Source organism: Callospermophilus lateralis, chromosome 13, assembly GCF_048772815.1.
Source record: "Callospermophilus lateralis isolate mCalLat2 chromosome 13, mCalLat2.hap1, whole genome shotgun sequence".
In the NCBI taxonomy this organism is placed as follows: Eukaryota; Metazoa; Chordata; class Mammalia; order Rodentia; family Sciuridae; genus Callospermophilus; species Callospermophilus lateralis.
The window spans coordinates 79,724,559-79,738,417 of record NC_135317.1 but is presented as its reverse complement, the minus strand read 5'-3'; the positions used below and the strand labels follow the sequence as shown (position 1 = coordinate 79,738,417).

The following is a 13,859-nucleotide window of genomic DNA, read 5'->3' as shown; positions in this document are numbered from 1 at the left end:
TCCATGTTGCTCTGAGGGGCCTGCTAGCCCTGTCCCTTCCACGGGTGGGCGGTGATGCTCCTAGGTCCTTAGAGTTGCCCCAAATCGCTGTCTTACCACCTGGGAGCCTGAACCTGGCCTTCCCTACCTTGGTTGCAGCCTGTTTCCTTTCTCTGCCTTGGAACCTGACCATATGGCAGTTGAGTCCTCCCCAAGCGTCATCTCCTCATCCCCCAACCCAGGGACCCATCCTGGAATGGGGGTTCCGCCTGACCAGCTCAGGACCCTTTTCTCTGGACTGAATCTGTCCCTGCCATGGACACCTCCTCCCTTCTTTCAGAAGATTTCTCTCCCCTCCCTTGTCCTCTCTCTGAGGTACCCCGGGTGGCCCTCTCCAAACCTCTCTCCTTAGGTACTACCTTATAGAAGGCCCTTCTTGAAAATAAACCAGGTAGAACTCACCCCTGTGCCCCCTGAACTTTTTGTGCCATGTCCTGGCAGTGTCCCAATGCATCTGGCCCTTCCCCAGGCCTGGGCGGTGTCCTGGGGGCATTCCTCTTGACCACCTTGGGTCCTGGCCTGTGGCTGCTACCTGGCCCTGGGGCTCTGAGAGCATCTGACTTTTGAGAAACAAGGATGGAGGTCTTGGGGGGGAGGAGAACTGAGCCTTCATCCTGGCCTAGACCTAGAGTCCCTGGGAAGTCAAAAAGCTGCCCACTTATCTCCTCTGGAGCCCCCCCTCTGGTTTCCCTCTCTTCACAAAGCCCCCATTCGAGGGAATCCATGGCCTCCCCTCTCTTCGTTGCGGGGCTTCCCAGCCTCTCTTGCTCTGAGAGCGGCTCTTGTTCGATTTCTTAGAACGGACTGTTTTGCCCGCAGACGGCCCAGCTGCCTGTCCCCTGCCTGCCCCCACCCCACCCCCACTGCACCCTTCCTGCCAGGGCTGCATGCTGTGTCCCCAACAGACCCTGCAGCTCCTCCTGTTGGTCCCCGTCCCTGAGGTTAGCTTCCCCCAGCTCGGCCTCTGGCCCTTCCGGAGGGTCCTGAGCCTAAAGCTCAGCTCTGGGACCCACCAGACAGTCCCGTCTGCCAGGCCACCTGGAACCCCCATCTGAATGGAAGTGTCCCCAGGGGCCCAGGATGATAGAGGCCAGGGGCTTCTGGTGGCCCCGGCCCCATTCTCTTCTCTCCAGCCACCCACACCCCTTGGCCTCAGCCTGCCCAGGGCCGAGCCTCCCCCCACCTCTAGAGATCTTAACTGCCTTGTTCTTACTCCCTGGCACCCACCCCTGGGGCTGCTGATGCCGCCAGGAGAGCGAGGCTGTTGCTAGGCGATGGTACTGCCATGCGCACACCCTTTGTGCTGGGGATGACACCCACCCAGTTTTCAGCAGACCTGTTGCCACAGTGACGGGAACCCCCAGCTTTGTAGAAACTTTAGATAGGGGGTGGGCAGGCCGGACTGGGGGCCAAAGGCGGGGGGTGCTGGAAGCTGCCAGGGGTGCTTCCTCCCCGTTCCCCCACAATCCCTTCTCCACCCCAGCCCCCCACTTCTAACACCAATAACTTCCTAAGGGAGGCAGGGGCGGATGCGGGTGAACCGAGGTGAAGTCCGGGACAGGGGCAGGGCTGAGGCTAGAAGGCTCGGGGTGGGGGACACCTCAACATCCTGTTTGGGGGCACTTTTCCACAAAGGGTCCCCTTGGCCCCTCCCTCCTGCTGGCTGGCTGCTCAGAGATGCAGGGGGTGAGGTGGTGGCTGGAAGCCCCTGCCACTGCCGCTGCCTCCGCGGCCTGCCAACATGAATGGCTTGCAGAATTAGTCAGCAGGCTGGCCTGCCTTGGGAAAGAGCCACTGTCCCTCCAGCCTGGGCCAGCTAGGGAACAATGTGGGGTTTGTTGCGTAGGGGTCCCAGGCTTGCAGTGGGGGAAGGCCCTGGGGTGGGCGGTAGACTTGAGCTGGGGTCCTCAGAGGAGGTGTGACACTTACGAGGGCAGCCCTCAGCCCCTGCTATCAGGGGGAATCCTCTGAGCCTCCCCTCGGTCCAAGGACCCCCTCATTCCATCTCTGCTGCAGCATTTACCCTGGAACCTGAATGCCGCCACTTAGCCTGTCTCCGCTTCCTTAACTGGGAGATAGCAGCAATCCCTCCTTCACAGAGGGCTGTGGTCATTAAATGAGACAAGATATGTCAAGCATCTGGCCTTGTGCCTGCTGCCTTCTCTTTCTTTCTAGAAGGTCGGGATCTTCTTAAACGCTTCCTCATCACGGTGTGTTTAACTTCATCCACTTTTGGCATCAAAGCCCTAAATATGATAATTTACATATACCATAGCCCTAGTCCGTTCCCTGTTCAACTTAAACAAGTTCTTAAATCTTGTTCGGCACCTGCTCCATGCAGGCACTGGGCTGGGGTGACGCCTGCTGACTTACTGGTTACCAATTTCTCGTATCTCCAACTTTAACCCTCGTTGAAGGAGAACAGGATCTGAGGCAGCTCAGCCCCAAAATCCCTAGATGAATGAAGCTGTTGGTCCATCCCCAGGCTCTGGGCCGCAGGCAAACCCAGCCACCTTCGCAGTCTCGAGGACAGGGCCAGAACCTGAGCCCACCCTCAACCTCCTTAACCGGGTGGGCACATCTCCAACTCCTTAGGGGTTGGAGGTCACCCGAGAATCACTTAGCTCTAGTTCCCAAATCCCATCTACAGTCCTTCCTCAAATTCTTCTGGCAATGGGGGCTTGCCGCTCTAGGCAGGATCAGCATCCAATGGCTCTGGGGTGAGCAGTGCCTCCAGGAAGCGTCCCTGGGCAAGAGGAAAGGGCTGGGAGAGCTCAGGACTCGGGAGGGCAAGGGCACAGGGCCCCGGGAGCCCATTTGCAGAACTTAGAGTGAATGTGGCTTCTTCTTCCTGCAGCAGTAGGAAGGGACAGGACGTTATTCAGAGGCCTGCTCCATTTCCCAGGGTGAAGGGGAGGCGGGGGAGGCGGAGCCAGGAGGCAGGGCTTATTGAAAACTGGGTCAAGATGGCTTCGGATTTGAGTGAGCAGAGCCTACCAGGCTCTGGGGTAGTAGCTGCGGGTACCACAGAGAGGTCTGGCTAGACAGGAGGGGTGGGAGGAGGACGCAAATCGGCAGAGGAGTGAAAGTAGGGCCTCTCCCAGGAAACCAGGAGCATCGACACCAACCGAGAGGTGGAAAGGAGCAGAGCCACCAGGCTCTGGGGCCTGAATGCAGGCGTTGGCTACTCTGAGAAGACACTTAACTGGTCCCAGCTGCAGAGTGGGGCTGGGGGGGTGGGGCAGAGTACTGGTTCTGATCCAACCCTCACTGTGGATGAGGTCAGGGGCCTGGAAAACAGAAGGACTAAGGGCTGCGCTGGCTGTATGGACACAGCTCAGTCGGAGCACAGTCCAGCCTCCAGCCCTGTCCTCCGGCCACCCTGACCCAGGCCCTGGGCAGCTCCTTCGTCAGACCTCCTCAGCTTCGCTTGGCAGCTGACAGTTCAAGGCTGGGACCATATGAAGGTCTGAAAAGAGAACGGGAAGGAGGCAACGCTGGAGCGCAGACACACGTGTGGGCGGCTGTCCTGTGAGGAACCATTGTTCCCGGCAGGAGCACGTGCCCACCGTGGGCGCGGCTCCCCGTGGCTGTTTACGCCCAGTGTGTGGGGTGGGCTGGTATCCCCGTGGGTCTGCCACCAGCAGAAAAATAACTGGCACCACGCACCCCCCCAACACAAAATTGGTAATTTATTGTTGTTATTATTAGGAGGCAAAAAAAATGTACAGTTACAAGAATCATATTCCAAACAGAGGTTAAATATGAGCTGAAAAGTGTAAAAAAGGAAGAGGAACATCACTTTACAAATCATTAAATTAAACAAATAAACAAACAAAAAAACCAAACCCAAAGAACCAACCCCCCATGCTGAGTTCTCTCCTTGTGCAACTCTGCAAAATGAGAACAGAAAATGAGGTGGGCCGTGGAGGTGGGAGCCCTGGGTGGGGCAGGAGCCAGGGACCAGGAACAGGTGGAGAGGGTGCTGGGGCAGCACGGACACCGTTTTCTTGCCCCTTAGGCCTGGTGGTCTCTGGCACCTGGTTGTGCCTGGTGGCCCTACCAAGGCTGGGGGCAGAGAGGTTCCCACCTGCCTGTGGCACTGCAGCCCTGTGGGGACAAGCCAGATTGGGAGGCAGATACACACAGGACCGGGGTGCGTGGGGGGGGGGGTGGCCACCAGTATCCTGGGCTGATACCTGATCCAGGTGCCAGGCTCTGCCTTTCTGGTCTGAACTTGCCCCAAGCCCACCCTGCATCTCTCTCCTTCTCTCCAGATGGCCCCTCCCAGATCCTAAATGGCCCCTGCAGCATCAAATGGTTGATTTTAGTCTTTGCTTAAATTAAAAAATTAAAATATATATACATATATATACTGTACACACAGGACAACAACAGAGAGTGTTGAAAAGGGAAGTCGAGGCGTGGGCCGGGGGGAGCCGGGGCTGTGGGGCCAGGCTGTGGGAGGGAAGCAGGGTTGGGTGAAGGGATGAAGGGAGAGAAGGGGGAGAGGTTAGAGGCCCAGTTGGGGGGCAATTTATTTTACAATAAAAACAGGAGTTCAAACCTCAGCAGAATGGGTCTCTGGGAGCCCCAGAAGGCCGTCCCCACACTGAGTGAGGAGGGGTGGGTTTGGGGGGATGGGGTGGGCGGGGAGCTCGGCTTCAGTTTAGATCACTGCCGTCCCTGGTCGGAGGGAGACGGGCCACGGTCTCAGCTTCTCCGTGACTTTGAGTGTTGAATAAGCCACTGTAGGGTGATGTCTGGGCAGGAGATGAGAGAAGTGTATAAGGCTTTGCTGAAGCTGGCTGGGGAGTGACAAGTGAGCCCAGGGTTCCCCAAACCACAGCCAGGAAGCACGTCGAAGGCCACCCAAAGCCCAGGTTGACAAAGCTCCAAATAGCCCCAAATGGAAGGAGACAGAGCCCCGCATGTAGACTGGTCTGGAGTTGTCTGGTTAAATCCAGAACTCCAAGGAGCAGAAGGGGACTAGTGGCCCAAGGTCAAACACCACTGAGGCAGAGCTAGTATACACTAGTGGGGCCTCCTGGCTGCCCATTGCATCCGAGGATCACGAAGCTTTGTGCTACAGGCCAGCTGTGGACTGGGAACCGCTGAGAGCCCAATGCTAAGACATCCAGAAAAGGTCTCCTCTCCCTTCCCCTCTGCCACTCCCCAAGGTTGGTAGCTCCCCAAACTCACGCACCGATGTTGTCCTTCTCTTTGCAGGAGATGGAGTAGCAGCAAATCTCTCGGTCCTGGATGGCAGACAGATTCCTGGGGGGAGACCACAGTAGAGTCTGCTGAGGTTGGGACTGCTTGGGGACCTGGGACTAGGGAAAGACAGGGGCTTTTTCTGCCTAAACCTGCTACAATGAGGAGGGTGAGGCTCTTGGAAAGGTGCGTCCTGCTGCCACCATGTGGGGAATACTAAGAACTGCAACAAGCCCAGCCTCCAGGTCAGGTGGCTGGGGAATTTGGGGAGCTGGAAGTACAAAGAATCATCAAACTCACATTTTTTCTATCAGTTCCTTCTCATCCAGTGCCCCTGGGAGATCTCGCTTGTTACCCAGGACTAAGACCTACAGTGGAGGAAGGATGAGGATTAAATGTAGAGCAGCCTGCCCTTCCCCACCTCCTCTCCCCACCCTTGGGACGCAGGCTTTTTTCCCACCCCCAGTGACCTCCCAGCCAAGCTCCCTTGCTCCTTTCACTCCATTCCCTTGCTGACCGGGATGCCCTGCAACTGAGGTTTGTCCAGTAGGTTGTGGAGTTCATTTTTGGAGGCCTCGATCTTCTCCTGGTCTGCAGCATCCACCATATACCTGGGGAAAGGCAAGGCAGGACAGCGCGTGGACACCATGAATGGGGTGGGCAGGAAGGAAGAGGGAGCTGGTGCTGGGAGCAGGAAACTACTTGCTGCGGGGTGGTCCCTTCTGGAGCTGCAGGCGAGCCTGGCTGGGCTCAAGGCTCTAGTTCAATGAATGCTTTCTCAATCTATGCAGGTAAAAAACTGGTGACTCTGGGGCCACTTCTATCCTGGCATCTGTGAAGCTGTTACTCGTGTGGCACAGGCTTGGGCCCTGTAGGATCAGCTGTAAGTCCAGCCCAAAGTGACCCACTTAGGTTCTCATGAAAAGCCTACGTAAGGCAAGAGTGGAAAAAGCAAAGGAAATCCCAGGATATTTTCTTGCAGCAAGATGCTTAAAAAAAAAAAAAAATCAGGTTAAAAACCATCTATTGTCTGTTCTATCAGGAAAACTAAACGACCTATTGTCTGGGCATATATATGTCAAGCAAAATTATTTCTAAAACGTAAGGCAATGAAATACCCCCCAAATTCAAGACAGTGGTGATGTGAGCTGGGGATAGGCAGGGGGACAATGAGGAGCCCCCCGACAGTCCAGCTGGTTTGCTGGGGCCCTGGTTCTTAGACTGGGCAGCGTTCCAGAGCATTTACCTAATAAGAAACAAGCAGGGTGCAAAACAGGCAGGTTGTGCACAGGAAGTTGGCCCTGAACCCAGGACTAGGTCTGATTTGATTCTGTGCCTCTGAGGTCCCTGCAGGTAGTGTGTGTGGCGGGGAGTGGGGTGGGATGGAGGAGGACCAGGTAAGCGGAGGAGTCCTTCAGCCCCACCGGCCCATACTTACACAATGGCACTCACTCCCCGGCAGTAGCGCTCCCACATGCTGCGGAAACGGGGCTGTCCCCCAATGTCCCAGAGCTGAGCAAGAAGAGGGTGACATGGCCTCAGTAGCAAGTAGGTGACCAAAACCCATCTTGGCTCCTTAGCAGTTCCCCCTCCTCTCAGTTTCTCCTCCTCTGTCCCCACACCCTTTCAGCCACCTCTGACACCTTCTGCTCTCTTTTTCTAGCTTCCCAGCAATGGGACCCCTGGCCTCTGGTCTCCCTGGTCTGCTCCTCCCAAGAGCCCATCTGGCCCTCCCCAACACACGTGCTCCTCTACAGCCACCTTGCTAGTGCCAGTAGTTTCAGCCTCCTGCCTCTCACCTTGATGGTCACGTTCCCTTTGGTGATTTTGCGCATGTTGAAGCCCACGGTGGGGATCATGTCTTCATTGAACTGTCCTGACTGGAGGGAAGAGTCAGAATTGTAAAAGTTGCAAAGCCCAACAGGCCCAGATGTGCCCTCCCTGGTGGTCACAGGCCAAGGGACTGCAGGAAGAATGCAGCACTGAAGCCAGAGTCTCTTAGACTTCCCTGAGGCAGTGAGGCATGGGGTCAGTGTCACAGGGACCATCTGTTGAATGCCTCTTGCTTGCAGGCAGGATGGTCCACAACCAAACTAGGTGTCCACCCTGCACCTGGAGATCTCCTGTGAACAGGCCCATCTTCCTCAAGCAATCTCAAAGTTTCTCAACCCAGACTGGGAGAAAGTTCTTCATAAGGTCTAATCTATGGCACTCTGTTAAGTGAAGCCTCTTGACTGTATTTAGTCTGCAGTGGAAGGGAAGAATAAATTACTTCCCAGGAAAAGGACCTGGAACAGGTCATGGTCTAACACTCAAGGGATAAATCAAGGAAAACAGACATATTTTCAAACTAGCAGTAAATATTCAAGTGAAAATTGTGGGGTAAGGTGTAAATTGACCACTCTCAAAATGTAATAAATGCCAAGAAATTTCAGAATTATCCTTGGTTAGGCAGGCACAGTGGCATCTATGCCTGTAATTCCAGCGGCTCAGGAGGCTGAGGCAGGAGGATCTTGAGTTCAATGTCAGTCTCAGCATCTTTGTGAGGCCCTCAACAATTTAATGAGGCCCCGTCTTTAAATAAAATTTTAAAAAGGGCTGGGGATGTGGCTCAGTAGTTAAGTGTCCCTGGGTTAAATTCCTGGTGCCAAAAAAAAAGAAAGAAAGAAAGAAAAAAGAATTAACCATAGTTTTTATTTGCACTCTACTCCATCTGATAGGGCGGATAACCCACACTCTATTATTTGTTTCCATGCATCTCCCCCTAGACCAAAAGCTTCTTAGGGAGAGGGCCCATGCCTACAGCAATAGCATTAGGGAATGTCTGCTGACTACTTGAGAGTTGATTAGAATTCCATTCTCCATAATCCATGTTCAAATTCTAGTCGTTTTCACTTCTCCCCTCTAAACTGTCTCTAAGATCTCTGGATTGTTCTAAACCAACCACAGACTTCAAACAAGGCCAGACTCAACTCCCTCCAGGGTCATCTCCACTCACATAGGACACTTCTGCTCACCACCCAGAAGGAGACGGGGCTCACTTAACCCTGAACTTGAGAGGACAGCCCTGTTCCTTTACCACATCCTTTTCTCCCACCCAGTGAAAGAATCACTTGCCTCGGTTCCCGTAAAGAGGTCAGGGGTTCTGACCGCTGGCCAAGCTGCCGGAGATGACCAGTTCTTTCTCAGCACCTCCAAGTCTAAATGAAGACTCCTCAGGTCCCCTTTGAGCACCCTTCCCTTCCATCCACAGGAACACCTGCTCCCCAAGGCCTCAGGGGGATGTGAGAACCCAGTGCCCATGAACAACGCCCAGGAACAAGGTAAAGCAGTGGTTCCTCATCTGGGGCTTTAAAGGTCCCTGGATTTCCTGAAATTGCACACCATCTCTGTGTGTGAAGCTCCGTTTATATGTACAGTCACTCCTTGGTATCTACAGGGGTTGGTCCCAAGAACCCCTCTACAGTACAAAATCTGGGGATGCTCAAGTCCCTTAGATAAAATGGCACAGTATTTGCCTATAACCCACACACAGCCTCCCTTATGTTTTATTTTATTATTATTTTATTTTTATTTATTTTTTTTAGTTCTTGGCGGACTACACAACATCTTTGTTTTTTGTATGTGGTGCTGAGGACTGAACCCGGGACGCACGCATACCAGGAAAGCGCGCTACCGCTTGAGCCACATCCCTAGCCCTCCCTTATATTTTAAATTATCTCTTGATTACTTATATCTAATAACAGTGCAAATGCTATGTAAATAGTTACCATATTGTCATCATCCTGTATCATTTAGGGAAAAATGAAAAGAAAAATTAGATTTATGTTCAATACAGATGAAATTTTTTTGTGTGTGTGAACACTTTTATTCTTCCCCCAGTACCAGGGATTGAACTCAGGGGTGTTTAACCGCTGAGCCACATCCCCAGCCCTTTTTTATATTTTATTTTGAGATAGGGTCTCACTGAGTTCCTTAGGTCCTCACTAAGATGCTGAGGCTGGCTTTGAACTCATGATCCTCCTGCCGCAGCCTCCGAACTGCTGGGATTACAGGCATGCGCCATGGTGCCCAGCTTGAAAAGTATTCATAAGAAGAGGTCTTGTTATGTTGCCCAGGTTGGCCTCGAACACCTGATCTGAATCTGTCCCCTTGCCTTAGACTCCCAAGTAGCTGGGACAAAAGTCATGCACCATTTTGTCTGGCTTCTTCTGGATATTTCTGATCCTTGGTTGGTTGCATGCAGAGATTCAAAGCCCACTGATAAGGAGGACTGACTGTACGCTTCTTGGGGGAAAGGGTCCCTAATTTTTCTCAGTTATCCAAAGCCTCCAATAGCCCCCCAGAAGTTAGGAATCACCAAGAGGAGTGTGTACCTGAAGGAGGACTGCCTGCCCTCTGGCAAAGTAAGGAGAACAAGGGTGGCCTGATACCCAAGCCCCGGCACGACTCTGGGCTGTGGGACTGGGCACCTGCTGGGCCAAAGGACACCCCGCCCCATCCCAGCTGACGAAGAACATGGAGGGGTTTAGGGTGTAGCTCAGTGGTAGAGTACTTGCCTGGCATGTGTGAGGCTCTGGGTTCAATCCCCAGTACTGCCAAAGAAAGAAAGAAAGAAAGAATTTGGAGCCGGGTGTGGCAGTGCACATCTATGATCCCAGCTCCTCAGGAGGCTGAGGCAGGAGGAGGACAATTTCAAGGCCAGCCTCAGCAATTTAGTGAGACCCTCCCTATCTCAAAATGAAATAAATAAGTAAATATAAAGGACTGGGGATATGGCTCAGTGGTAAAGCACCCCTGGGTTCAACCCTAGTATAACAAAAACCCCCATAAGTCTGAGGAAGGAAGCCCAGTTCTTATTCATCCACCATCACAGGAGAGCTTTAACAAGATACTTTATCCTCTCTGGGACCCAGGGTTTCCTACTATAAAAAGGGGGAGAAAGGTTTTGGTTTCCTAGGAGTTATGAATAAGGCTAACCAAGTGCTTGGAATTTTCTTTCTTTCTTTTTGTGGGGGTGATGTAGATAGATCCCAGAGTCTCCCCACATGCTAGGCATGAGCTTTGCTACATCCCCAGCCCTTTTCACATGTTTAAATTTTGAGACAGAATCTCATTATATTGCCCAGGCTGGCCTTGAACTGATGATCCTCTTGCCTCAGCCTCTTGAGTAATGGAGATTACAGGCACCCGCCACCACACCTGTCTAGAATAAGTTGTAATATGGCATAGGAACCATCATTGGTCTTTAGCAATAAGACTCACAGGCTCCCAAATAGATGAGAATCTAGCCTGGTAGAATGTGACCTTGGCAAAGAAAGATGCTAGGAGAACTTCAGGGAGTCAGGTGGCCCCCCCACAAGGAGTCTCTTCTGTTCAGCTATCGTCAGAGCTAAGGTGGATCAGGGTATGACTTAATTTCCCTGCTGAAGCCTCCCAAGTTCCTCAGGTAAGAACGGAAGTAATCTTAAGTTATTTAGCCCAACCTCTTGTCTCAGACTTGGACATCCTCTGGCCCATTCCCTCCTGGGTCCACTCTAACTATTATAAAGTTCTTTATAATGCATCAAGAATCCATCTTCCTATAATTTCTAGCCTTTTGTTCCTAAATCCTGGTGAGTACTGCAAGATTAGTTCTTCCATAGGACAGTCTTTTATTACACTTTTAAATATTTGAAAATATCCATTTTCCTGGGCTAAAACATTTACTTTTCTACCATCACAATTCTTTCAGAACTCAGATCAGGTTTTGTTTCTTAGAAGCGCTGTAAATTTTCTACCTAACTTCTTTTCAAATTCCTATTAACCTGCTGAGCGGCTACACACACTCAATTCACTTCCTACTTAAAGCCAGACCTCATCCAGTGAAGAAAAGAACCCAATGGGAAGATGCCGAGACAGAGGCCAGGGGAACACAGGGAGGTGATGCAGAAAGTCAGTGGTGGGCATGGGAACAGAGCCCTGGATTCCTGGCCCTTCATTTCTAGAAGACACTACTTATTATATACAGGGTGAGCAGAAAATCTGATGTGGTAGCGCTGGTTGTAGATCTGAGGACACTGGAGTTACCCAGATGCTGGAATTCCAACTGCAGTCTGCAAGGGGCGGTTTTTCTTGGAAGACCTCTTTTAGGGAAGGGACCCTGGGTCCTGCTGCTTGAGGATGTACCAGTTGAAGTGATAAACTTAATATCTAAATCACGGTTCTTGGAAACCCCATCTTTGGGTCTAGGACCAGTTCCCTGGACAACCCTAGAGTCTGTCCCAAGGTTTCCTGGGCCCCACAAAACCCTAAAGTATGTCTCAAGGTTTCCTGGGCTAGAGAGAGGGAACTTTCCCTGAACATCCCAGAAACTCTTGACCCTGGCAGCAGCATTTGGGATTCTTGGGTTCTGTTGCTGGCCTATGTCATAGCCTCCCATCTGGATTGATGCTCATCCAGAAGGGGCCTCCAGACCCAGAAACTGAACCCACCTGGGTACTTGTCGATCCCTGCCCAGGAGCATGGCTTTAATAATGCTCCATGAGGAGAGTTTCCTTGGGGACAGGAGGTGACTTGTTTCTCCTCTTGGTCTTACTCCAGAGACATCTCCCAGAACTAAATGCCTAGAAGCCCAGCCACTGAGGCCTGCAGAGCCAAGGAGGAGTGCAGGTGTGCTGCTGCTCTGGGATCCCAAGAGCCAAGTCAATGCCAAGGAGTCTCTGACCCTGGAGTTAGAGCTTAGGCAGACAGGAGCCGAGAAGCATGTCAGAAAAACATCATGCCCCAAACCTCAGCCACAAACTAGACGTTCTGCCCTGGCAGGAGATGCTGGGTAGAGGAAGGGGCAGAGGTCAGTCACCTGCAGAGCATGAATAGGGAAGGAAGCCAGTGCCCAATCATGTGACCGTGAGTAACAGCCCCTCCAGCCTTCCATCTGTCCTGCTGCTTCAGACCAAGTGTAGTAGTAACAACTCCACCCTGCAATGCTCCCCTGGGGGATGCTGAGACCTGTCAGGGAGACTCAGGTCCTGCAAGGTTGGGTAACAACTAGGCAGGTGGCAGTGCTAGGCTGGGGGCCACTATCCTTTGCCTACCTATCTATTCAGCATTTTGTATCAATATTTGGCCACATCACGGTTCTTGGAAATCCCATCTTTGGGTCTAGGACCAGTTCCCTGGACAACCCTAGGGTCTGTCCCAAGGTTTCCTGGGCCCCACAAGCCCAGTCCTGCCTGCTGGGAAATGCAGGCCGCAGCCATTATTGCAGCCTCAGCTCACACACCCAGGGAGCTCATCTTCCCTTTTTTTGAGACAGATTTTAACTCCTTCTCCACCACTCCCCTGGTACAGAAAGACTATAGTAATCGCCCTCCTTAGTTTTGACTCCCGGATGCCCCCGGAGCCACTCTCTGCCATGTCCCCAAGTGGGTAGCGCCCCTGCAACTCATCCTCTGGTAGAGAGTACTTCCTCTTGCAACTTCTGAGCCAGGCGAAGACTCCAAACTCCCTTTACGGTGCCATCCTCTCTGGACCCTCAGCGACACCACGGTCCCGGAGAGGTTCCGGGAAGGAGGAGTCTGGGTCTGAGCCAAGGGCCTCAGCTGACTCCTCTGTCCCTGGGGACTACCTCCCCTCTACGCGGTGGGGTCAGGGCATCATCTATCAAAATGGGATGGAGCCCTCAGGGTGGGACTGGGTTGGCCCAGGCCCCCTCCCAAGCAGCTCAGACCGCCTGTCCCGTGACGCTCCTTGCGCGGGGCGGAAAGGCCCGGGCACTTTCGCCCCGTCATGCCCCCTTGCAAAGGGGCCTGTCTCAGCCCGCAGCGGGTCCCAGGTGCCTGGAGACCCCCTCTCTGTGCCGCCAACCCCAGAGCGCCACCCATCTCCTGGATCCCCCTCCCCTGCCCCCAGCTGTGCCATTCTGGCTCAGGAGGGAGAGCGGGTCGCGTGCCACTCGGGTCCCCCACCGGCCGTGCTAGGCCCCAAGCGCCCGGGGCCGGCTCCTCCCCCGCCCGACACCCGGCGGTGCCCGGCCATGCCAGGCGGCGACCCGGGTTTCCCAGCGCGCAGTGCAGACGGAGACAGGCCAGACCCTCGGCCCGCGCCCGGGCCCCGCGCCACGCGCCCTCGTACCGCGATCACGTTGACGAAGGTGGTCTTGCCCGAGTACTGCAGCCCGACCAGCGTGAGCTCCATCTCCTCCTTCCAGAACAGGGCCTTGAACCAGTCCAGCAGTTTATTGAACAAAGCGATCATGGTCGCTGCCGCCGGCCCCGCCCGGTGCCGGGTCCCCGCCGCCCCTCGTTGCCCTCGCGCTGCGGCCCGGAGCGGCCCCTCCCCGGTGCGGCCCGGGTCCCGCTGCTCGGTGCGGGCGGAGGCTCGAGCGCGGCGGCCGACGACTTGCTGCCCCCGGATCCGCTCGCCGATGGGTGTGGCTTCAGCGCCCTCCTCCTCCTCCGCTACCGCCGCCGCCGCCGCCGCCCTCCCGCGGGCCGGGCAGCGTCCTGCTCGCACCCGAGCGCGCGCTCCTCCCTCGCCCGCAGCCAGGGGCCGACGCCCGCGAGCGGTGGGCGGGGAAGCCGGGGCTGCAAGGGTAGGGGTTGACTGGCAGCGACGGGAGAGGA

General features: G+C 54.2%; 1 protein-coding gene across 1 annotated transcript; it reads right to left on the bottom strand.

Moving 5' to 3' along the window:
- Positions 1–3,743: 3,743 nt before the first annotated feature.
- Arl8a (ARF like GTPase 8A) lies at positions 3,744–13,663 on the bottom strand. Its single transcript, XM_076832017.1, has 7 exons — positions 13,369–13,663; positions 7,053–7,133; positions 6,692–6,765; positions 5,771–5,864; positions 5,554–5,621; positions 5,246–5,316; positions 3,744–4,802 (listed from the first exon to the last, which is right to left on the bottom strand). Exons 1-7 carry the CDS (start codon positions 13,489–13,491, stop codon positions 4,753–4,755), a joined length of 561 nt encoding a protein of 186 aa, XP_076688132.1. The 5' UTR covers positions 13,492–13,663; the 3' UTR covers positions 3,744–4,752.
- Between the last annotated feature and the right edge of the window lie 196 nt (positions 13,664–13,859).

Coding starts and splice junctions, on each gene's coding strand:
- Arl8a (XM_076832017.1), bottom strand. CDS start 13,491: ATGATCGCTTTGTTCAATAAACTGCTGGACTGGTTCAAGGCCCTGTTC. Junction 7,134..13,368: donor CCTTCGTCAACGTGATCGCG/GTACGAGGGCGC, acceptor TCTTCCCTCCAG/TCAGGACAGTTCAATGAAGA. Junction 6,766..7,052: donor AAGGGAACGTGACCATCAAG/GTGAGAGGCAGG, acceptor CTTCTTGCTCAG/CTCTGGGACATTGGGGGACA.